Source organism: Netta rufina (genome assembly GCF_964035555.1).
Source record: "Netta rufina genome assembly, chromosome: 3".
Taxonomy (NCBI): Eukaryota; Metazoa; Chordata; class Aves; order Anseriformes; family Anatidae; genus Netta; species Netta rufina.
In genome coordinates, this window is record NC_140125.1 from 38,066,091 (window position 1) to 38,091,500 (window position 25,410).

Here is a 25,410-nt window from a genome sequence, read left to right on the forward strand (position 1 = left end):
ACTTTTTTTTCCAGGACTGAAAAATGGGCAGGACCACCTCCACTTGCCACTCTTGCACCTGCCTGTTTTCTTCTCCCTTAGAGACATTAGCTCCAGCGTAGAGCTGAAGATACCTTTCTTGCCAAGCAGTGATGGGAATTATAAACCAATCAAAGAGACTTGTTGGTATAAATTGAACTACGTCTGGGCACCTGAACCCTTTTCCTCCAATAAGCTACAGGAGGAAAAAAAAATCTGTCAGCATCATATCAACTTCACAGTGTATAATTACCCTCTCCCTTCACCTTTACATATCCTGCTTTAAAGTAACCGGTCTTATGGCTTCACAGCTTTGTTTTTGATAAACTCTTTGCCACAACACCACAGCTAAATCCCTTCTGTGCTACTTTGCACCCAATCCCACGTTCATTTGATGGTGCACTAGGTACGCTGCCTGTTTGAATTTCCTGTGTTTCTAAGCAATAGAGACTGTTTGCTGACCAGTTTACATCTTGTATTTTCCTGTTTTACAGGGTGGTAAAAATGAAAGCAATCCAACGTTTAGAAAAAAGCCCAAACAAACAAGAACTGATTCTGTTCTCCTGAGAGAAGATCTACTTTAGAGATGTAACCTAATGCACCTTTTACTCCATCCTCCCTGTAGACAGCTTCTTCTTCCAAAAAAAGGAATGCCTTCAGCAACAGTGTGGGTGACTTACATCTGGGGGACTAAAAAGCCTCAGGACTGAGCCCTGCTGATGACTTAAGCTGCTCTGTGTACAAAACACCATGCTTGGAAGTCAAAAGCCTTATTCTGCTGGCCCAAAAAGGGAAGAAGGTTGAGAGGCTTGCTAAAAACAACCTTTGATCAGCTGTACGCATGTAGACAATGTTGCCTTCAGTGTCCCAGCTGGTCCCAGCTGTTGGCATAAGCAATGACAATGACATTCATTTCTTTGCATGAGACTCACCACACATATCCCATGTGAGTCCAATTTCTCAGCTGCCTGCTGATGAGAACTGAACTTCACCCAGAGAAAAGCTGTTCTGGAGGCCCACAGGATCCCAGATCCCGTGGAAAAAATCTCAGTGGGGAGGATTACTCGTGTGATCACTTCCGGGCTACTCTCTGACTTTATCAGTGTATCACTGATACCCAACGTCATTCTTTTTATCATGAGAACCCCTCGACAAACAGCACTAAAAATAAAAAGCAAGAGCCCGGAGTTGGCACGAACTGTGCTACATGGACTCCAATTTGTATAGCAGGAACTATAATCACTCTGAGACGTGCCCAGGCCCTCGGGCATCCCACGGGATTTCAGTCACTTGTTTACAAGGTGTTTTGATTTGCAGCTGTTTGGCTACTGTGGCATTTCAAGAGGGGGCGGTTTGAAAGGATGTTGTTACTTTGGAGGTTGGGATTGGGAAATGGGTATTGAAAAATCACACAAGAAAACAGGCGAGTGCCGTCTTTGTTCTTCCCCCCTTACATGTGAATGACGTCAGTGCTGGGGAAAGGAGCTCCAGGAACAGATCCAGGGCCCGGTGCTCCGGAGGGAATAAGCAAGGAACAGGTACAGCCCGAAAATGGAGCTGCGCCACATGGGGCTGCCCCACATCTCACTTGGGGGCCCTGAGCTCCAGAGGCAAGAAGTGAGCCATGCAAGTCCATCGGATTTCTGGCTTTCCTAACAAGACTGCCAGCAAATCCGCTGATACTGTGACATGGACACCTCTAAGAACTGGGCTAAAAGCCACAGCCAGCTCACTTCAAACAGGCCACAAACAGGCCAGCAGCTGAAACGGATTTGGTGCCTGGCTTAAAGTGATTTAGCAATTAAGACAGCTCTTTCCATCATTCCCAGCCTCCTGACCTGGACAGTTCCTCTTTCAGAGCTGCATTAAGCTAATGCCCACTTTCTTCTGGGCCCTCTTGGGATAATGGGTTCAGATATGCAGAAGAAATGTAAAAATCCGTCTGTTATCTGGGATGAGTGATTTGTACAGTTGTGCCCACTGCCTGTTTGTGTAGCACTGTGGACAGCAAGAAGCCTGCTAAGTTGTAACTAGCTGAGGAAGGGAAAGCAAGAAGGATAAGGAGAAAACAGCCTGGCTGTTTTAAAACCATGTCCACCGAGCTGTGTGCATTTTTTGGCTTAGTTAGCTGCTTTTTTTTTTTTTTTTTTTTGTGGGAAACCAGGAAGAACTGGTGGAGCTTTTCCCAGACTTTAGAGCGTTATTCTCTTGTTTCAAGCACTGGGATTTTGCATGCGTTAATCGACGGTAACCCATGTAAAAATATCATGCTGATAGGATATTTACTTTGCAAACGTTCCGCCTGCTGCCCCTCTCTCCTTTCCTCTTTTTCAAGTGGTGACTTACTTGAAGAGCCATGCACACACGAAGAAGCATCACCCCTGCCAGCCTTGGATGCCAGTCCCTTGCCTGCCTCGTGTGTGCCAGCAACCTGACCACACTTTCTGGGCAAAAAGCAGCAATCTCCTCACTTCCTGGAGGTAAAAGAGGACTCAGCCTAGACTGTAAAGTGTGGAAATGGAAAAAATCAGTGAGCTTATAACATGACAAATTGTTGTTTTTCTAGCTGAAAAGAAAAAAAAAAAAAAAAAAAAAAGCTGCCGCGTTTGATTCTGAGTGACACTGATCGATTTGGCACCAGCAGCTTCTCCGCTGGAGACATGAGTGACTTCTCTTTAAGCAAGCATCAGAGTTATCTAGGCTGGCATTACAGTTCATCACACTTCTTGCTTTCTCTAGGCAAAGTTGAAGGAAAAATTTGCATTTTCCTTGCACATGCCATCAAAGATCTCAAGGTACATGACTTATCCTAGCCCACACAAGAAACGTGTATGGGAGTTGGGGTCAGAAATCCTGACTCTCTCTCCTTTTCTCTAGCCAGCACGTCTCATCCCCCAAGGTTAGCTCTGACTGCTGCCATCAGGGACGTGCTATGCTGTCACCGTCGTGCCATACATACCAGTTTTAGACTCCCTGTTTTTCACCCATAGCTATGGAAAACTGTCTGCAGAAGAGGCTGTTAGAAAGGAAGTTGGAGATTGCTGGAGTCTATTCTCATCCACAGTGTCTATATTTATGCAGCCCTTGTCACAGCAGAGCAGAGAAAATGTCACTGGAACAGTTTTATTTTTGCCAGCAGGCAAGAGGTTTAAAAAGAGGCAGTATAACCTCTATTTGATGATGTGTTTGTACAAATGTTTAACTTGCTATTTCATTTAAAAATCTTCCTTAATGTTGATTTATATTCCTGGCAGGGAAGTCAGGAGGTTGGCAATCCCAATCCATTTTCAGTCTGCGCCCTGACTGCAATAGCGCAGATCGGAGCGAAGTCTTACAGCGCTCACATTTCAGCATCCTGACTGTTTGCGAGTTCTCACTCTGATATTCACGGGCAGATTATGTAACTACTAGATTTATATGTTCGAAGGCCAAATGGAAAAGATCGAAGTGTATCATTAAGAGGAAGCATTTGGAAATAATTGAGTTGAAACGAGGAACGGGAAATTAAGTGAGTGCTTGATATGAGTGACACCCTTTACCTTGAGGTGCTGTCTTGCTCCCATCTCCTGTAGGGCCTGGCACTTGTTTTCAGTACTTAAAGGGAACTTAAAAAAGGGTGGAGTGGCTCTTTGATAGATAATGACATATAATATATAGGATTAGGTGGGCTGTGGGGTCCCTTCCAACCCAAACCGCTGTGATCCCGTGATTTTCAAGCCATAGGCCATCAAGCGAGCTGCACCCGCTCAGTCCTGTTTTCCACCTGAGCGTGTCAGGCTGCCGTTTTATCGCCCCAATCGCTAATAACATTCAAGGACTCATTAACGAGCTGCCTCGTTAACGGCTCGCCTAATTGCTGAGGGACGGAGACGCCACGGCTCTGCCGTGAGCTCTGGAGACGTGAGGAGAAGAAACCCCCGAGCCCGCTCAGCGCACCTCAGGCGCCTTCACCGACCCCCACCTCTTCCAGCGCCGCCTCAGGCGCGCGCCCCGACCGTTAGGGGCCGTTAGTGGCCGTTAGGGGCCGTTACCGCCCCGCCCCCGCCCCGCCCCTCGGGAGGCGGTCCCGGCGGCCGGGGCTCGGCGTGGCGGCGGAGCCATGTTCCTCACGGTGGCGGCTCGTGAGTGCGGCGGGGCGGGGGGGGCCGGGAGGAGCCGGGAGGGGCCGGGAGGAGCCGGGAGCGGCGGCGGGGCGGTGCCGGGCGGGGCCGTGTCCCGGCTGTGAGCCGCGGCCGCAGCGTGAGGTGCCCGGCCGGGCCGTGCGGCGGGACTACAACTCCCAGCAGGCACCGCGCGGCTCCCGGCGTGCCGCGGGGCGGGCTGAGGGGCCGGGCTGAGGGGCGGGAGGGCTGTGGGGGGGCCGCGGCGGCAGCGCGTCCCTCGTTGTCTAAAGCGCAATAAAAAGCAATAAAATAATCACCGTTCCTTTTTCTTCTTCTCTTCTCCATGCTGAAAACGAGCAGTGGCCAAGAGCAAATCAAAGTAAGTGCTGTGTTGCCGACCCGTCTGGGTTCTGCTGGCGCCCTGTAGCAGGGGGGTGACAAATCCCGGCCCCGTGCGGGGACCCTGAGCGTGACGGGGCTGCAGCCCCTGGGGCTGGCCGCGCCCCTTCTGCCCGTACACACGCGCGGCTTTTCACGCAGGTGGGTTCAGTGGTGTACAAAAAGCACTTGTGTTCTACAGTGGCAGCACAGGTGAGTGTTGTCCTATCTACTGACGCTCACCCGAAGCGCCCTGATGATCTTGAGGTCTCTTCCAACCTAGAAATTCTGTGATTCTGTGATTCTCAGTGCGTGGCGCTGTAAAGAGAGGCCATAAATCACCCACGGGGTCTTCCTCTTGCTTACCTTTGGTGCTTTTCCAGCCGGGGAGGGCCAGCTGAGGTACCACGGGGACCTTCCTGCTGTTTGCAGGCTGGACTCAGGGTGGGTGCTCTGAACCTTTCTCACAGACAGGGCACAGGAGGCTTCCCGATCGGAGCACATTGCATGATGGAGCAGAAGGGAGGCACTCGGTTCTCTGGGCACCTCGATTTGCTCTTTAGTTCAGCTCAGGGGAGATGTTAGTGTCCTGTCATTCCGTGAAGCTGCATTCTGTGCAACTCGATAATATTTGGTACCATGCAACCTTGGACACTGACTTTTGGTACCTTTTTGGAATTTTTTAAGAATCAGCCCCCAAAATATCCAGTATCATCCACTTGCTGGGTCTGCAGAGATCGTTCTGTTACAGGATTCGCACAATTGTCAGGGTTTGAAACTGAGGGCTCACTTTCCAAGCACGTGTGTGACAGGGAAGGGAGCAGGTTGACATCTTAGCTTTCTGCTGAAGCAAGCACAGCAAAGCAGGACTTTTCCTTGAGGTGAAAAATGGTATTGCTAATATAACAATAATATAAAATATAGCTAATATAATTGCTATCCTTTTTCCTTGCCTTTTTTTTCCTGCTGTTCCTTTCTCTGTTCTTTGTGTAGTCTTGTGTATACCTCAGGAATATTTCATCTCCTTGCATTATTTATCCTTATGTGCTTCCCCCCGTTTTTATCCCCGTGTCCTGAGAGCTTTCCACAGCTCTCCTCTGCCTGAGCTCCCGGCTGCAGCTCTCCGTCGGGCAGCAGGTTCTGCAAACGAGTGGTGTTGTTCAGAAAGGGCCTGGCCTGGAGTATGTGGTGTGGAGAATTCCAGTATGCCTGGTCATACTGATACCGCCGATTCCCCCCAAAAGGGGAAACTGCGCAGAGGCTTTGGGGAAGTGGCTGAGGTGCAGGGGAAGGAGGCCGGGTGGTGCTGGCGCCGCACATCACACCTGCGGTAGCGTGCAGGAGGGCAGTCAGCGGGGTGATCCCTCGACGATGCTCCGTCAGTTGGCCGGAGGGAAGCTGGTGATTGATTCCCTGTTAATGTGTACATCCCAGTAAATGACACTGCGAAGCTGAAAAGGGAGAGCTCTGGAAAGGACACGGGGCAGAGCTGTGCCAGTGAGGGAGGATGGGGCCTTGCCAAGGGGAGGTGTGACCGAACTGGAAGCAGGTGGATCTGGAAAGGGAGCTGAGTGCTCAGGTGTGGAGATGTAGCCAAACCTTTATGGCAATGGGGGAGAAAGACCTCATTTACAGATGGTTAATGGCTTTGACCTTTCCTTTGAAATGCAGAAGGTGCCCTGGGTTTCTGGGAAGTCGTGCAGGCCTTGGAACAGCTGCAGGGTGAGGGGCATGGGGCCACCGCCAGCCTGCTCCATGTGCCTGGTGTCACCCAGTGGGGAGGGGGTTCCCGTCCTGTGCCTGCGCGGGGACGGAGGGCACGAGGAGCTCTGCTTCTCCTTTCTGCCTGCCTCCTGTTCCATTCCATTGCTCCGGTTCCTCTCTGCATGTGGAAGTGATAGCCTGAGATACAGCACTGTCTGAGCCTAGCTACCATCATCCTTTCATTCCATCATCGTTTAAGCTGCAGTGACCCAACTGTGTGTTGATTTCTTTCTTCTTTTTTTTGTCTTCTCCCTTACTCCTCCACCCTGTTTTGTGGAGGAGCGGAGCTACTTCTCTCTGTGCTTGTGTACTACTTTTGAGTTATTTACTCCAGTTTGATGCTGGAATTTATGGTTGATAGCAGGCTCTTTTTGTGTGTTATGTTAATTTTAGAATATTCTTTTAAAGGTCCGATCCAGAACATGGGTGAAATTGAAATGAATTACCTTATGTGACAGGTTGCTTATGCTTGTCCACTTGGCAGTGCCCCGGCAGACACGTGGGGGCACAGACGTGCTGTGTACTGATGCAGACGCCTCCCTTGTGACTTCAGGTACATTCTGGTGAGGATGAAGAGCGCAGCAGAGACCGGCTACTGCTTCAACATCAGGAGGCTGCGACTGCAGGACAAACTGGTCCTGCTGAGATACGATCCCATCGGTAAGGGGCTGGGGGAGAAGTCAGCCCGCTCTGTGTAAGCCGCTCTGGTTGTCTGGGGGTAAAAGCTTGACAGTAACAGGCTTTTTCCCATCTGAGCAGAATGTCATAACACATTTGATCCTCCGATGACTGTACAGTTGCTGTTCTTCGTGACATTCCACTGGGAAGTAAACCTTACCCTCATTTTACAGATTGTGGCACTGAAACAAAGTAAGGACTTGCCCAACACATCAGAGTCTTTGATGACAGCCATGCCGCATGTCAGTGGCAAAGCGAAGTGACACAGGAGTTCTTTCATTCTGTTTCTTTGTGTGGTTTGCTAGACTGCTACCTCCAACAAGCAGGCACGAAGCGTGCCTCAATAGAAATGTTCTGTTCAGCTGCCACGGGTTCTCCAGACAATAAATTTTGCCCATTGCTTGCAAAATGGACTGTTTCTTTTAAAGAAAGAAGCACTTTCCCTCCTCCCCGAATGATACCACTCTCTAGATAACGGTTTGTGGGTTCTTTTGTGTTGCTCTGGTCCTTGCAAATTTTCTCCATTTAAGAATCTGATCTGGTGGTGAGTTACAGCACTTGAGAAGATGCCTTTTGCTCACAAAGCTTTTTGAAAGGTGACAGAGGTCATGTTTCTGCGGGAGGAGGCAGTCTGCAGCTAAAATTATAAAGATTAATTTGGGGAAACTCAGTAACTGAACCAGACCAGGCTAGAAATTAGGGGAGCTGATGCAAAAAAAAAAATTAAATAATTATTATTTAAAGCTAGCATGAAGAGATGTATTGAGCAGCTCTGAGTATATGACATAATACATGACCAGGAGCTATGTGGTGCAGGCTTTTGTTGTTGTTAGTTAATTAACCTTTTCATACTCAGATCTAACAGACTGGGAGCTTTATGTCAAGTGAGAGAAATAACTGGGGAAACTGTGTGCACTCATCAAAGTACTGCTGCTGAGAGAGGCCGTGGCCTTCCTTCTGAACTTCATACACAGGAGAAGCAGAGATCCCCGGGATTGTTCCCTGAATAAGAAAATGTTAAATTAGCGTTCCCTTTACTGCACGAGAACACTGTGCAAAATGTACCTCCAGGAGCTTCGCAACTTGCAGGAAATGTGAAGACTGGAGAGCTCAGGCTACGCGGTGCTTCTGTTGCAGAACATGTAGTAGGTTGTTGAAGCAAGAAATTGGAAGTAATTAAGAAAAAAAGCTCTGATCTTTGTAGCCTATACTAGAACACAAGTGAGAAATTGATGTGAGAAAGTGCTGCATGTGTGAAGGGAAGTAAATTTGAGTCTAGATACCACCTCACATCAGGAATATGTTAGGAAGCATTTCCACTTGGCATGCATTTTCACCTTCTGTTTTGTACTTTTCGAAAACCTGGGCCCTCCACAGAATGAGTTTGGTGAAGTAGTGGCAGCAGTGCCCAAGTTTCACTACCTCCTAACTGCAACAGCAGAACGTGTTACTAAGTTGGAGGATTTCTTAAAGCGAAACTTTGATGTGGAAGGAGCGATTTTGTTACTGTGTGGATGGCCCTCGCAGCACTTTCAAAGGAATGAACATTGAAGTTGGATCGGAGCAGCGGTGCTTTCAGGTGGCCCTGCAAAGCTCTGGCCGGATTCTTTCAGTAACGCGTCCACCATGCTTAGCCTGTGGCCGAGCTGCCTTTGCTAACATCTGCATCAGGTGTTGGAGGCAGGCCCTGTTGCACTTCCCAGTCGATCTGAGAGACTGCCTAGATCCAGCCTGTCATCTGTAGTTGTTTGGGCTCTGGAGCTGGAGAGTAGTAGAAAGCCGTAAGAACCTATTTTCATCCCTCCATCAAACAGCTGTGACTCAGAATAGTCACTCACAGCAGCTGGTGAATGTTTTCAGCCACTTAAATCCTGATGGTTATTTTCGCAGAGGTACAAGGGACCTCTTAGGAGCTAAAAATTACATGTGGTAAAGCGAAAGCACTGCTCAACTCCTTCAGGAGCTGGTTAGCAGCAGCGCTGCGCCAGCCGTGCTTGCTCCACGGTCATTTCAGCAGCGAAGCCAGCCAGGAGAAAGGGATGTAGGCTTGTTGAATTGGGTCTTAACACTTCAGGGTTCTTAATAGATTTTTTTTTTCTTTCTTCTCTATAGCTAAACAACGTGTCCTCTTCACGGAGAAGAGAAAAATCCGCTCTATCTAAACAATGACTGCGCTTGATTTATGCACGAGGAGAGGATGGTTCGGGGGGAGAACCGGGTGAATGCTGATTCAGAAATCCTGCAGCATGGGCTGAAAAGAGAGGAAATGAACTGGGATCACCGTCTCCTGTGATTTGAAGGCCATTGTGAATAAAACAATGTAGAGAGAGAAAATTCTTCATGTCTGGACATAGATCATCACAGTAACATTTATTTATCTTTTGAGTTATTTTTACAGTGCTCAATTAAAAAAAATTAAATAGCAAATCCCATTGTCTGTGTTTTCCATTGTGAAAGAGGCTGTAATCTTCAAAGGAACCATTGTTTTATAAGGCAATAAAAATTAACATTTTCCACAGCAGGAATTCAATGGCAGGATCGCAAGTTTTTCTAACCTACCAGCCGCAGATTCAACAGTAGTGACCACGACGTGGTGTCATTCCTTGGAGGGGCAGCGCCGCGCCAGCTCCTTCCTGGGCCAGGAAGGAGAGGTGGGAACCTGGTGGAACAAGATGTGCTGGCGGATAAGCCGGGAGCAGGGCTAATAGGGCTGCTTCAGGCCAGGTAAGCAGGCCAGGTTTTTAACCTCTGGGTTTTTACTGAACATGGAGAAAGTTGGTTGCCAAATCTCTGAGATAACCACCCTGCCCCGTCTTTACAACCGTAGGGCAGGAGCTGACAGGACTCCTCTAATAAGCAAAGAGACTTCCCTGCTCTTTCCAGTCAGTGGAGGGGAACGGCTGTGCAGTCGGGAGAATAATGCAGTCTGGGCTAAGATAAAATCAGTACATGGAGCTAGACAATATCAATCAGAAAAGGTCCTGAGGCAAGTCCTTCCTGTAAGGATACGAAGATTGTGTCCCCGCTGCCTGGACGCTCACCGAGGCAATGCAGTTACACTTCCTGACCATTTCCTCCATGGGTAGCTTGGGATAGTAAGCCAGGTAGAAGGCGAGTGCTCCCACAAAACTGTCGCCAGCTCCCTAGAATGAAACAACAAACAAGTTGAAGCCTCCTCGCGCAGGGGAACGATTCAGATGTGTTTACTGGAAAGCCAAAAGTTGTAGCGCTGATTGCCAGGAGTCAGGAAATTGTTTGGGAGTAGAGTTCAATTCACTTTTCCATGCCTCGGAAACGCTGCGGTTTTAAACTAGCGCCGTAATACTATCTTTGTGCCCCACTGTTCAATCAAGGTACCCAAAATACAGCTTAAAAAGACAGGCAAGTGTGCTACAGCTTGGCTAACGTGCTGCTACAAATGCTGCTTTTGAAACTTCCTGTTGTTGGAATGTCGATTTTGATTTCTCAACCTGAAGGTTTCATTAAAGCTATTTTTCTCTCATTTAACTTCTGTTTTTCATAAAGGGCAGTGGTAGAAGGGAGAGAGAAAAGGGGAAAAATAAGCCATGTGGCTTGTGGTGTCTGTAAATTCCTAGTCACAGAATGAAACATTTTGATGCCTCCAGACCTTAGCTGTTTCTCATTAAGAAGGTCCTGCTAATGAAGGTCTACGCTGTGTCTATCAAGTGAGCCACTCTTACTCCTGGGGGGAGCTTTGCCACCTGTGCAGAGTTTAGCCACAGGGGCTGCAGGACAGTGCTGCTCAGCTTGGGCTCTGGCAGCTCTCGAGCCTCCGGTCCCCAGATCTTGTCTCCAGTGAGAGCTGCCCCGAGCTGTGCTCTGACCAGCAGGGAAAGACAACTGTTTGCCTCTCGAATGTTTTTTAACAACACCTCCCGTTTTACGATGCTCAGGGCTCTATTACGCACTGAACAACTGGCAAAATGAATCACTTTTAACTTGACTGGCACGTTTCATTCTGCTTAAGTGTCCCTTCCTGCTCCTTCCCTAAAGCTGGCTTGATTTCTGAGGCCAATTCTCGGTGGTATGGAGAAGCTTGTTCTCAGGCCCTTTTTAAAATCTTACTTTTCTACCAGGAAAAGTGTTACGCTGTGCACACATCTGAGAAGCTGCATATGGACTAGCTCTGCTAAGGGCTTTGCCTCTGTAGTTGTAATAAACACTTCTGAGGATACAACAGGCCCCAAGAGTCACGGGGCAAGAGCAAAGGGCCTGGAAAAATGCAATTAAGTGAGCCGAGCAAAACTTCTAACTGGAAATTACAGAGAGGAAGTAATTTTCCAATTTGGAGTTCTAGTGGTTCTCACTGCTACACTCATGCGCACCATAACATCAGCTGTATGTAATATCTTTCCTGAAAAACAACAACAACAAGAACAAAAAAACATAAAACCCACCACCCTTTCCACAGAAATCTGCTATAAGCAGCTGATGGGGCAGAGCATGGCCACGAAGGAGCCCCGATGAAGCGGGTCAGTGTGGCTACGTGTTGCCCCCTTGCTGCTCCAGCCAGGGAACTCCCTGTTTAACTCTCCAGGCCTGAATTTTGGATGCTGTCCGCTCTTGCCTTGACAAACACCAGGTCAGTAAGCGAGGCTCCCGTGGCAGCAGCTGTTCCAACGCCCCGTGCGGCTGGGCAGAGCCGGGGCAGGCTTTTATCAAGGTCTCCTGGGCCTTTGTCTCTCCCCTGCTTCCCAGAGCGCTCCCACAATGGCAGGTGGAGCAGCGACAGGTGACTGCTGGTTAAGCATTGCCAGCAGCTTTTGTCTGATGCATGGCACAAAAATCTTTGGCCCATCTCGGAGTTTACAATCTAATCGGCGCGCGATTAATTATTAAAGTTACTTTGGCACTGCTGTCACAGACACAAGTCAAATTTCAGCAAGCAGCCCTGTTACGCCATGGGGCTGGCAGGAAGGGCTCGGCGCTTTTACACGAAATGCTCTTCACACGGTTGATTACTGGGCAATGCAAGCAGCCAAATAGGATTTTAATGAGGAATGCTCTGAATATCTGGTGTCAGATGGCACAACCCACACGTGGCGGCAGCACGAGATGGAATCCTGTCTTTTTGATCACCTTTGTTAACAGAGATAACTGAATGCCACCCCAATCAATTGCTCAGGTATGGAGCAACGAAGAACTAACAGCACGTAGGCATGCCTTAGTTTGGGTGACAGCGAGAGGGATCCCAGGTTCCCCCGGCCAAGTCGCAGTGGCCGTGAGGTGGTACTGACTGACTGCAACGATGGGGAAGGGGACGAGCAGCAGGCTGCCCTGCAGAACGGAAAAAGGCGTCCTTGTATTTTTTTTTTTTCCAAGAGAAAAGATTATGGGATGATTGGAGAGTATACAAAAGGATTTGATAAAAGTAAATTTTGGCTGAAATCCTTACTTTCCATAGGCAGACCGAAGCAGTATCTCTAAAGCTCAGCTACTACAGACCCCAGGGACATCATAAATTCAGCTGTTAGTAAGTCAGCATCTTCTGTGGGGGGTGGTTTCAGTAGAGGAGCTCCTACTCCAAGAACAGCGGCATGTATCAGACCGATTACGTAGGAACCCTGTCCAGCCTTGCCTCTGGTCTGTGCCGACATGACTGATCAAACGCGATGTGGAGAGCTACAGCAGCACTGATTCAGCTGCACTTAGAACTATTTTTGGCCTACAGAAACAGACCGTCCCTCCTCGGCAGGGTGGATTAAGCTACGTGGAGTTCGGTGGATTCAGAAAAGGTCAACACAGAGCAGGCGGAACTGGCTCGGAGTAACATCAAGATTAGCTTGCTTAACTCTGGATTAGCAAATACTGGGTTTATACTTAGCTGTTCCAAAACCTGCTGCAAGAAAAAATTACAACGTACTCCGCAAGAACAATGATTTTGAAAATGAGCAGGAAGACGCATTTATCCTGCCCACTGACAAGCTACAAACACAGGATCCGTAATATTTGACATTCTTCAGCATTTGTCTTCCAGGAATCCTAATACATTGCAGACTTCGAGATAATCCCCGTATCCTTGACTGCCTGGAGACAATTCATTCCATAATTATAAAAATATAACTTGCTTAACCTTTCTATAAAGCAAGAGATGCCAGTTCGTATGAAATAAAATAAAGAACTAGATCAAAAAAAAGTTGGTCTGATATGGTGTGCCCAGTTCTAAAATGCAAATATTACGGTCTTGACTAAGTTTTATGGTTTTGCAGCAGTTTTTAAAACCTATTTATATGCTGAGCCACTAGTCTGGAAGGTCCTTGTTTTCCTGTGTGTCTGGAAAAGGGCATTTTTGTTTATTACAATCCAGCACTGACTGAGATTCTGTGACTCTAGAGAAGAGAAAACCCACGAAAACACTTCTATTTATACCTTAGCTTTTGTTAGCCCGGATTTGTCAGAAGCTGGTTCACAACTTTAGTATAACTATTTTTATACGATGCTACCCTGAAAAGCTTTTTATGGAAAGTGCTTTGTAAGTGGAAGCTATATTGTTCACCAGTCTTTCCAGCAAGTCAAGTGTTTTTCAGGCAGTCATGCCCAGCATAATAGGATGCATTTCACTTGTACAATAAGATGACTTGTTCACCAGAAACATTTGGAGGCCAAGAGGCAAAAGCTCCAGCTCAGTCTTGCAGCAGTTGCGCTGCCTTTTTCCAGGGCGACCTCTTGCTCACCCTTTGCCCTCCCAGCCTGTCCTCCTGGGGAAGAGCAGTGGCAGCGCTGCAGGAATCGGAGCAGGGGCTGGCTCCTGAAGCCTTGACCTTGTTACCGAACCTCAGAAAACCTCCCTTGGGCGATTCTTGCAGGAGTCGCAGTCCGTGGGCTCTGTATGTTAAATGGATTCATTCAATTTAAGACGCTGTGAGCCTGTACTGCCTGTAACTATAAACTCTTCATTTAGTGCGTAAATCAAAACAGCAATCCAAGAGCTGTCAAAAACTGCATTCTAACGCAGGATCAACTTCACTTCTTGCAATGATGTTTACAGTCTCCTAGGAGCTTTCACAGCAGTGCACAAACAAATGCAGCCCGCGGATTACACTGACTTAGTGCAGCCCAAATACACGGCCATACTCTGAAGGCCTTGGAGAATTCCTGTTTTCTTTCTGTCAGTCCGCAACGCTGCAGCACTGGATGATGCCGAGGGTGACACCCTTTGTGTCATGTCTGCTCAGGGCTCCTTGTTGCCTGCCCTGGTCCCAAACTAGAAGTTACTCCACGTAACAGAGAAATACCCATCTGCAAAGACATCTCCTCGGGAGCAGGGAAATCCTCTGTCTCCACACAGGAACCATGGGGCTGGGCTTGGATGGTTACCTGTAGAAGCAGGGAAGTGTTTCCAGCCTTCGGGATACGTTCAGATGCTCTTGTGCCAAGGGGGTCTATGTGTCAGCAGAGAGAGAATTTCAGATGAAATGCTCAGAGAGCGAAACACCCCTTGGTAATGGTGACTGAATCACTTATACAGCATTTTGGGAGGGTCTCCATGATTTCCTTCTCCCTAAAACACTCTGTTTATCACCTGTGTGATGGAGAACTGTCTATTTCCGGAAATAGTACTGGCTGCTTTTTGAGTTTTTCATTTATTTGCCTGTGCATTACTATTTTGTTTGATCTGGGGGGAGGAGGCTTAATATTTTTTCCCCGATTTTTGCTTATGTTTCACCGGAGAGATATTCTGGCAGCTTGAATTAAGACAGTCTTTAAGTTAAGCTAACTGCACTGGCTTGAAACTGTCTTGAAATTAAAGTCATTTGACTATGGTCAAACAATCTCCCAAGCTTGAGGCCTAACAAGGGTGACAACTCCCGTGGTGTCTGGGGTGCCTGGACCCACACGGAAGGGTTCCTGTCTTTGTAGGGAGCCCCACAGATGCTGGTGGGGTTCTGTCCAGCCGTGCTCACGGGGCCAGACCCTGAGTCCCGAACTTCTTAAGCCTGAAATGCCAGAAATTACGGAGAGCTTATCCACTAGCACAGTTATTCCTGCATCTGTGCGTGGAGTTTTGAGCTAGAACAAAGAGATAAGAAGTCCTTAGAATGGTGCTACTGCCTTTTGTAACAGAAAAAAAAACACAAATGATATTGAAACACACCGCAGGGCCCAGCTTGTTAGGTCTAACCTCGGCTTCTGCAGCAGCACAGACTGGGAGCACAGCAAAGCTGCTGGTGTTGAAGAGAAAGAAGTGAAGAGAAAGAAAGAGAGGCGCTCTGTGCCTCAGACTTTTAGGGTCTGGATCATGACAGTGTTTCTGCGCTCAGTCCGTGCTCTGGTAGCCGAGAGCTTCTGCAGCCTTGTCAGGAAGCCGAGCTCCAACACGCTGCCTGAAACCAAGGGAGAATGCAGAGAGCGAATCCCTGGCAGTGGAGCTGGCCTGGTGCTGTCTTCTTGCCCTCTGCCTTTCCTTGCTGGATTCCCACAGCACAGCCAGGCCAGAGCAAAGGAGAAAGAGGTTAGAAACACTCCTGTCAGCAGCAGCGTGCTCTTGGATCAGCTCGAGCCAACTGTGAAACCTCACCCTGGGTCAACACGAAGCAATTCATTAACTCAGCCGCGTATCCAAGCCCTGGTGGAGTGCTCTGGCTCCTCGGCCACGCGGGGAAAGCCGCCTGCTCTGCTCCCCCCCGCGCCCTGGGGCTCAGGCTGGAGGGGTGAGGAACGATCCCGTTTCCTTTCTGTACCTCTTCCAGCCTGTTCTGGGAAGCCGTGGGAAGGAGCAGTCCCTGCCTTTCTTGCATCGATGTTGCCGTGTGCTTGCACGGGCCCTTTGCAGGCCTCGAGAGCTTCGAGGTAACCCAACGGCACCCACTGCAGGCTCTCAGTTGGGACACATCAAAACCGAAGCACACCACACAATGCTTCGCATCAGCCATCAGGAATTTTTACCCACTTCCTGACAGATTTCCTGACGGTTCATTAACAGTGATTAATCAGCCTGACCGTTAACCCCCTGCATTCCTGAGAGATTAATCTCCATGCAAGGCCTCCTGCACACATTTTCTTCCCTTTCTGAACCATCCTACTCCATTTAGTTATTTGCTGCTTCTAAAAAGATCAGAGGCAAGCATTACAGATGCATGAATTCCCCTGGAAAGTTATCTGGTTTGTGGTGAAGGCTGGAAATAAACCACCCAACATTCACAACTCTGCAATTTTTATATGCCACCTAAAAAGCACAGCTGAAAGGAGAGATCTGGTAGCATCAGACAGTCCCACTCGGCATGTTCAAAGCCCCTGTACGGCAGCTGCTTTGGAGGTAGGTAATGCTGCTGTCATTTCACATGATGGGAAACGAACCGAAGTCAAGAACAAGAATTTTAGGGACACCCACTTGGACACATCTGTGGGCTGAACTCGGCGGTCCTCATCAGCATGGACTGTAAGAGGAGCCCCACGATCTACCCATCCTTTGAGAATGAGGCACAGCCTGGGAACCCCAAAAATGAGGCATCCAAAACCAGTAAGTGGACCTCCCCCCCTGAGCTGCCCAAAGCTCTGCTGGGCTCTCAGTCAGGACTGGAGCAGAGCAGCTCCTGCCTCGCTGCCTACAGCAAATGCACTGCGAGGTGCCTGCGAGGTGCCGGCTTTCTCTTAGTGCACACCGATGAAACCTGGGGGAGAGGACGGGAGAGCTGCCTTGTGCCAGGGAATTGTATTCCGGTATGTCACTCAGCACCGGGGAAGAAAGCTAATCTGTGTCACAAGCCAGCTCCAGGAAGCCAACAGAGTATTCACCCACAGGGAGCACTCTGTTTTCTGAATCATCAAAACAATTCAGTGTGCTGATGCTCGTATAAACTCCTTTCAACTCCAGATAGCATTCATGGGAGGTGACAAAGTTCTTCGTTACACGAGGCAGTAAGAGCACCGAACCGGGATCCTCAGCTCTGCCCTGACAGCAGCGGCTCCGTGTTGCTGACCCTGTGAGGTTCCCACCAACCCGGCAGTTCACCACCGCTCGGACTCCTACACACCACAGTGTTTCGGATATTTTGGCGAGGACCCTTTCTATCCAGGATACACTTCTGTGTAGGGTTTCAGTTTAAGCCTCAGTTAAGCTTTTGCCTTGGTGCCTGCTTCTTCCTTGGTCTCACAGCTGAGCTATGATCTGTGACCTCCTTTCATTTGAACTGGAAGTTTGCACCTAACAGAGAAACTCAAAAACAGCAAAGGAAACCCTCTGCGAATGTTGTTTTTTGTTTTTTTTTTTCTTTCCTTTTTCTCAAGTACATATAGGAAGCTTATGACATATAAAACACAGCGCTGCGAAACTCTCTTTACACGTCAGCTCAATCCAAGTCTGCCCAGTGGCACTCTCGCAAAGAACAGCATACACAGCAAGACGTGTCAACAACAGGGACGCACGCAGGCGCTGCTGCTGACGGGAAGGAGACGGGCTTTCGGCTGAACGTGCTGCAGGAGCTGTCGGTACCTTTCCCGAAGCTGGAGCTCAGCACTCAATACAGCAGCTCCTCGGGACGCAGGTCGATTCGTAGCTCTCCAGCTGGTTTGTCAAGCCTCGGCAACGCGCGGCTGCTCTCCTGCTCTCATCACGAGCTCCACTTACATCACTTCCTCGAGAAGCGCTTCCCTCCCTTCATTATCCACACCACGCTCGTGCCAGCTTGTAATTTCCGCCCAACAAAGCTGACGCTTAGGTGTTAATTCACCAATTTCAGTTAATGAGCACCTGGAACCAGAGCCCAAGCCCTGCCCAGAGCACATCACATCGCTCTGATAGCACGCTGCACAGACTGGCGGTGGGTTTCCCCACCGAGCTCCCCAGCTAGGAGAGAACCGGCCACATTGCCACCAGCTGTGTCACCCGGTGTCACGTCAGGGGCTGGCGGGCCCTGGGGACCCCGCAACCTAACAGCCGGGTCAGACAGGGGAAATCTTGCTGGGCATTTCGCTAGCCACATGAGTGTTTTTTTTTTCTCTCAAACTGAGGGAAAATGCCAAAAGTCCCGTAGTGATCCCATGTAATCTGACGAGATGCACTCAGAATGACACAACTGCCATCTCGCCTGGAATTGATCAAAAAAACATTCTTTTTTTGCACGAAAGCTCCATATGCTCGAGTGCCTCTTTCAAAACCACAGTATCTAGCCTTTGTTGGCTGGCCACTGCTCCCGCCTACCTCTGAACTACATATCCTGGAAAAAAAAAAAACAAACCCAAAACTTCAGGAGGTTTTTTGTCTGAGCTCACTCTCGCATTGTCCCCTTGCCAGCTCCCCACATTCTTTTTCCTACCGAGTTTGCCTGAGCTTTTTGATGAGCTCTCTAGTTGCATCTCCCCTCTGGAAGTTCAGCAAGATGTGCCCCACAAGCCAGAGCTGCTGCTCTGCTCCCTGCTACCCACTCTGCTGTCCTGCACGTGCGGGGCACGGGGGCAGAAAACAGGGCTCGCCGCTCGCTCATGGCCTTCAGCAGTAGGTTCCCTGTAAAGGAACCTCTGCTGGGTCTTTCCTGTAACACGTGGGTCTTTCCAACAAACGTACTGCCCCCTTAACAGGTTCAGCAACAAAATCTTAGATACCAGGAACGAGGCACACACTTCCAGAGACTTTCCTTACCTTTTCCCTGTGTTTCTGTATCTGTTTCTACTTTCAAAATAATAGAAATAACCCGCCTTAGAGCCCTTTTGGCTGGTGACAAATGTTGCTGCCAGAATTTGGGAATCTGCTTTTCTACAGCTGAGTTGTTCTAGAGCAGCTGAGTTTGTATCTGGTTGTCTATCTACACACAAGAAAACTCAAAACAAAACCCTTAGGCCAGTGACAAAATCATTATGGCCAACTGAAAACTGTCCATTAAACACATTACCGTAGGTTACTGCCATCATTCACCAAAACTTATGTTTTTAGCTTCCTTTCATTTGCCTAGCTGAAGCTCTACCATGCATTCTGGCACCGGGACAGGGTACAAAGGATTGATTCCTTTACCCTTGATAAGAAACAAACCCGGCATTTTCTGTGGTTAGAATTTGCAAAAGCAAGAAGCCCAATTTCCTCATTATTCTCATTTCTCTGTTCTTGTTCTTTTGAAAACCTAATTATGCAATATCACTAATCCAACGCAAACCTTTATGGTTTATGGAGTGACCAAAATTACTTTCAAGAGAAAAAAAAAACAACTGTTGGGGGAAATCAGGTCTTTGGTCAGTATGAACATTGCTGCAATTGGCACTTCTGGGTAACTAAGTAGGCCAGGGGCTCTGGAGGCAGATTTGTCTTCCCTCTCATGACAGTCAGAGCCAACGTGGAAAAACTGCGAAGATGAGGAGTTGATGTCCTACAACCAGGATAATATCTGGTTGTGCAGCTCTAAAGAAGACAAGGAGGAATGCGACATTTGTAGATTAACCGTAAATGCGAGAGGTAAAAACCGATGAGTCGTTATGCCAAGAATATGCTGCACTATTACACAGTGGTTCACATTTTCAACTTCCTACGGCACAGGCCAGAAAAAGATACTTGGGAAGGTGACGCTCTGGATGTGCCAGAAGCGCCAGCTTCCAGCAGCTATTTTTAACTGCAGGAATTTAATTAGAAAGGATGGCTGCACACGGTTGGTCTTCCTTCCTCTCCATTCTTTGTGCAGATCAGATAGCCCGGTGTGTGCCATTACAATGGACAATGTCTCGTGTGCTGGTGTTGACGGCACAGTGTCTGCGCTGAGCACAAGGTGACCTGCGTGGCCAGGACTGAATTTTCCTGAGAACATCCTTTCGGTGGAGACCCCGTCTTGGCTTCACCATGAAGACAAGGAGAGGAGAGCAAATCAAGAAAAGGGATGTGGCGCGTTCTGCTGCGATGTTTTTGACTTGTCTTACAAGCCATAGCTAGCCCGAGAGAAGCAGCAGCAGATTTCCTAATCAGTTCTCAACCCGTATAAATTATACCACTGCTTCGTTTATGAAAGCAGCCCAGAAGTGAGATGGCACAAAGACAGCTTCAAGACATTTTGGAATTCAGCTCCCTCAGCCCTCATCAGAATGTAATCTCGGGCCCAAAGTTCTGATGCTGTGTGCTTCCTGCCTTCCGGCCCCCACAACAAATGTTTGGGTTGGTGCACAACTGCTGCCAGTATCCCTACTTCTTCTTTTCCAGACTCTCCAGTGGGTTAACCTCCATACTGGAGTATTTCTCAATATGACAGCAGTGGAGCCAGAGCACCTGTCCAGAGTATTTTGCCACAACCCCCTTCAGCCTCTTCAAGAAGCATCCAATGCAAAGCAGCTAGTGTGCACTTTCTCATTTATGTGCACATCCACGATGACATCCAGTTCTAGCAACGAGACAGATGATATCCTGACAACATTTTTTTTCTCCAGGGCTGATTTCCTTTGAAGAGAAGCACAGACAAGAAGTTACGGTTTTATCAAGGGAAGCAGGGTCGCATGCCACGGCCCGGCCAGTCCCTGTGTGCTTTTGTTCCCCATCTACAAAACCGAGGTAAGAATAGTACTTGACCTTGTGCTGCGAGTACAGAAGTAGCAAACAATGTCAGGTGCTTAGCAACTTCATGTAGATGTGCACATGCATACTGAACACATCTGTAGGACCCAGTGGGACAAGATGTGATGACCTGCTACTAATGGTGTGTTCCTTTGCAGCAAAACCAAGTAATTTTTGGTATCACTACAGTAACTGAGACAGAAATTCAGTTTTACTATGGGGTTTTTGTTGCCTGGCACCCTGCAATCTTAGAAAACTAAATATTGGTTTTAATCTTCTTTTCTAGTCTACATCTTCATTAAGTATCCCCTTGTAATTTAAAGCAATTTGTGGCAAATGCTAATACTGCTTTGGGCCCACTTCTCCCTGTCAGCTGTATCTCTGTTAAATTATGCATTTCCATCTGGAAGGAAAACCATACAGGACTGTAGGCTCCTCCACTTAGAGTCAGGAATGGAGAGGGATTTAATTAGATGCTCCGTGGTTGAGAAAAGGACTAGAGCAAAGCCTGGGTGGTCTGTGGAATCTTCCACTGGAAAACAAGGCTGCAAATTGTTCGGTACAAGCCTGCTTCTGTTTGCTCATTTTGTTTACATTGTTTGTACTTACAGATTAAAATAGACAGTTACTAGGCAGATAAACAGGGTTTCCTCCCATGACAATGCTGTGTAGATGTTCAGTGAGCAGCATGGGACAATATATGTTGGTGCTTCATTTTTGGCTATGGCATCCCAACTCCTTACGTAACTTGAAGCAAAACGATTTTTAGCCAGTGCTCCAAAGCACCTAATTGCTAATGTTTCCAGTCTCATCCTTCCCATCTGTAAAATATGGATAAGAAAGCCTTCTCTCACTGGGAAAGAGAGAGCATCCAGCTTGCAAAAGGAATAGCTCTCCACCTCTTACTTGGCAGCCAAGGCCGATGGACCCAACACACGCAGTTCCTCTTGTCACCGGACACCTATACACACTTAGGCCACCGACCAAGTCTTCAAAAGCTGAAGTGTGCTTAGAAGGCCTGAATCAGAAGCAGAAAATTGTGATGAGCCAAGCAACTCTCATCTACACTTAACTGTGAGTCAACTCAAATGTAGTGATTTCAGTCATGTGCCCTTTCACAGTTCAGCTGAACTTCAGAACATAATAGATGCAGCTTTAAATAGATTTACAGTGCAGATTGCTGATTTGAGTGTCTGGCAGATTAATTTATTCCTCATGGTTTTTCTGTTCCAAAATTCAATGGATTCCATATTTGTAAACGAGGGAATGCAGAGGACTAAGTCAGAAAGTGGGCTATGACTGGAACCAGGCTTATTTATTAACCTATTTTGGTTGCACGTTAAAGAAAGGAAGCTATTATGCTGTTGGTTTGTGGGATGCTAATGGGCACTCTGGGCATAATTACCCTGTGTTGGTGCGTGAATAAACCCCACTGATAGATAAGTTTTTCACCCGAAAGTAACTTTTTCCTTGAAAAGGGAAGATAAAAAAAAAAGAAAGAAAGAGAAAGACAAAGGAAAATGAAGAGGGAAAAGATGAAAAAGAAAAAAGAATGAGAAGAAAAAGAAAAAGAAAAAGAAAAAGAAAAAGAAAAAGAAAAAGAAAAAGAAAAAGAAAAAGAAAAAGAAAAAGAAAAAGAAAAAGAAAAAGAAAAAGAAAAAGAAAAAGAAAAAGAAAAAAAAAGAAAAAGAAAAAGAAAAAGAAAAAGAAAAAGAAAAAAAAAGAAAAAGAAAAAGAAAAAGAAAAAGAAAAGGAAAAAAAAGAAATAAGAAAAAGAAAAAGAAAAGGAAAAAAAAGAAATAAGAAAAAAAAAAAGAAGAAAGAAAAAAAGACCTTGCCCTTTATGGTCACTTTACTCCTTCATACCACATCTTTGGGTAGGAAGAGGTTAAACGCCCAACAACATTTTTCTCTTCTTAGCAAGTTGCAGAACTGTACATCAGACACATTGTCTGCCAAATGCTTCATTTACTACCAGCTGCATTTTTACTTTGTTGAGAGATAGCTGAAATAAAATCACTGTTCTTTGTGCAAACGGCATGCTAAATAATGTATGGCTACAAGATTATTAAATAGCAAAGGCATTTGATAATATTAGAGTCAACCACAAGTCCCACTTCTGCTGATGCACAGAATTTTGAGTAATTAGTCATTGCACGGAGTGTTGTATTTATATCCCCCTGAGCCTCAGACGTTAGGCCACAAAGTCAGGAGACAAAGAATTGCTGTTATTGGGAGGACTGTTTTGGATTTATTTATATTCTAAGGCTTTATTTCAGTGTCCACTTCACTCCTCTGGCTCAGGCTTCCTCCAAACCAGAAGATACAGCTAAGTCAGAGAATTTTAGTGTAAACCATATTTTTACAGACAAGACCTCGCAACTTCAAGCAAAAGAACTTCAATGAGCTTGCAAAGCCCCCAAAGAAGCACAAGTGGCCTGAGGTTAAATGACAAGGCTGGGAAAAAGGCCTCCTAGGTTCTGTCCTGATCTCTAACAGACTCCTCATGGTTTACATGCAATGCATTAATAGCAGCTCCAATTTATGGATAGATAAATTGGGATACAAAGAAGACAAGTAACTCTTCCAAGGATTTACAGCAAGTCTTTGGCAGAGCCCTGCAACTCTTACTCAGTCCTTTGTTCAAATCGCTAAACCACACTGCCTTCTTTAGACCACAATTACTGCACAGGCCCGAATACTGTGACATATCTAAAATTACATAGCTGTACGCTTATATGAGGCTCTTTTAAAATAAAGATTGTATAACATCTTCAGAGTTCAACATAAAGCTGCTCAGTGAGCACTCTGCTTCTCGAAGACAGCCTTTTTAATCCTCTCGCATCATAAAAGAGCCAGATCTAATTCACTGTAATAAGAAATCAGACAGAAACTTAATAGCATTTGAACATAAAACATCTGATGACAAATTCACGTTGTAGCAATGAGTCCTCCTTTTGGAGCACTGACATGAAAAAATAATCGTAGCATTTACGATTATGACAAACAACGTGTATCATCCAGCTCTGAGAATGCTGTACAGAGAAGGACTGTACAGGATGAATTATACACCCGTGTCAAATTTCAGGCACAACTGAGTAGATTAAACTGTGAATTTTATCACGTCTCATAAATGTGCTCTCTGTTTATAAGCATGTCACCTCAACCTGGATCTCCTCAGCTTTTCGCAGTAGGTTGTGCACCCTCTGTACCTGAAAGGCACGGCCAGACAGGGAAGATGCTGGTAGTACAAGAAATTTCAAGGTTGTGCTTAGAAACACTGAGAAGTTAAACATCCCAAGTTCTTGACGAGATTTAAGAGACAGCATGGACTTGCCGTGATTGCCAGGGCACCACTGTGAAAAGTGATTCCAAATTTTCATCTAAATATTGTGCGCACAAGCGTCTCCATCTGCCTGTACAGAGAATACATCTGTGCCGAAGCCAGATCCACAGATTCCTTATCTTTGGATTGTAAGCATGCAAATGCAGGACTTTTGTGCACACACCTGCATGTGCAGACCTAGAGGCTGAGCAGAAGCCGATGAAGAGATCTGAAGCAGAGCAACTGCACTGTGTTTATAAAGACAGGATGGGATGGAAATTACGAAGTCACCCCAACTGATACAAGCACGTATAGATGTTATTCAGCTTCTTGATCCAAACTGGGATCTGGAGCAAACCAAGGGTTACAAAAAGAAACCCTGGAGTGCTTCCCTCCTCAGTGACCTCAGTGCTGCAACCTGGAAATGCAGACTGGCAGCGGGCAGCTCTGCAGTCCAAGAATACCCCATTTCCACTAATGCCTTGCACAGGAGACATCCATCCTGTGCAAACCCTGAGGATTGAAGCATGAATCCTAGATGGGAGACCCATCTTCACTTGCAGGGAGCAATCAGAGAGAAAAGCAAAGCCATGAGCTCCTGGGTGCTGCCCCAGAGAGAGCAGCCCCCGGCCACGGGCTGCCTTACCTCCTGAGGAGGCCCGGCATGGCCGACCCTCTGCAGCCCACAAGCCGAGTGCTCGGGGCTCCAAGATGTCCCGATAGCCTTCCCCAGTCCCACCTGCATGTGCCAGGCTCGAGCTGGGCCTCTGCTCCTCCAGGGAGTGTGGCAACCTGGCAGCACCTCGGGGGCTCAGCTCCGTCCCCAGCCACCACCTGAAGAGCCGGGCTTGGCAAGATCCCATCGTGCTGTTTCACTAAGATGGAAGGGAACTAATCTCAGTGCTGGCCGAATGCCAGCTTGGGGTAATTACATTCTTCTGACAAATTTTTCTTGGCAGTTTCAATGGAATATAATTAGTAAATGTAAATAGATGTAAATAGTGCTGTAAATTACACTTTGCGTGATTGTCAGGAGCAGAGGGGGCTCGCAGGGGCGAAGGGGCAGGAGGAGCGGAGCAGCGCTCCCCAGCAGGGCACTGCCGGGACACGCTGCTGAGGGTTACGGGAGCAGCAGATGTCCCGATGCAGGTTCATCGTGTGCTTCATCACACAGATCATCCGCTTCACCTCAAGTACCGCTCCGACCCAGCGGAGTTTGGTCATGTCCCACAGCTGTGCCTGCATGCAGCTGCCATGCTCCACCTCAGCTGTGCTCGTGCTCCGGCAGCAAGCCGCTGGGTGCCCGGTGTTACTGATTTCCATGAAATGCTTATCAAATTTGTGAATGGTTTGTAAAACCTGCTGCTACCGACTGAAGAAGAAGCGTCATATAAGTGGAATTACATAATTCTCTTTCACGGCTATTTTAATGCAGCTTCATGTACCTAATTTCACATAAAGTAGAAATAGCTTCTACCAAAAATACACGCGTATTTTTAACTTCATGTAGTCAAGTAGATTTTAGAGCAACTATATAAAGTAATGAAAATAGATTCTAATGTATGCTTTCGGTTTCTTATATTATCTATATATTATTACATGTTATGTGTCAAGTCTCTTACGTATTTAATCTGTTTCAAATACAAATTGATATTGCTAAT

At 47.2% G+C, this 25,410-nt stretch overlaps 2 protein-coding genes across 2 annotated transcripts in view; one reads left to right on the forward strand and one right to left on the reverse strand.

Annotated features, from left to right (window-relative positions):
• Nucleotides 1-4,076: 4,076 nt before the first annotated feature.
• MRPL33 (mitochondrial ribosomal protein L33) lies at nucleotides 4,077-9,368 on the forward strand. The gene is made up of 4 exons (XM_084283727.1): nucleotides 4,077-4,139; nucleotides 4,482-4,500; nucleotides 6,817-6,923; nucleotides 9,054-9,368. Exons 1-4 carry the CDS (start codon nucleotides 4,118-4,120, stop codon nucleotides 9,101-9,103), a joined length of 198 nt encoding a protein of 65 aa, XP_084139853.1. The 5' UTR covers nucleotides 4,077-4,117; the 3' UTR covers nucleotides 9,104-9,368.
• A 151-nt stretch (nucleotides 9,369-9,519) lies between these two features.
• Nucleotides 9,520-25,410, reverse strand: part of RBKS (ribokinase) — a 67,116-nt gene continuing 51,225 nt past the window's right edge. Inside the window, exon 8 of the mRNA XM_084283726.1 lies at nucleotides 9,520-10,084. Coding sequence (XP_084139852.1) covers nucleotides 9,911-10,084 — 174 coding nt within the window. The 3' untranslated portion in view covers nucleotides 9,520-9,910. The remainder of the gene's footprint in view (nucleotides 10,085-25,410) is intronic.

What these genes read in the sequence shown, in the direction of transcription:
- MRPL33 (XM_084283727.1), top strand. Translation starts at nt 4,118, where the DNA reads ATGTTCCTCACGGTGGCGGCTC. An exon ending in GCTGAGATACGATCCCATCG is followed by an intron (nt 6,924 to 9,053) that starts GTAAGGGGCTGG and finishes TCTTCTCTATAG; the next exon opens with CTAAACAACGTGTCCTCTTC.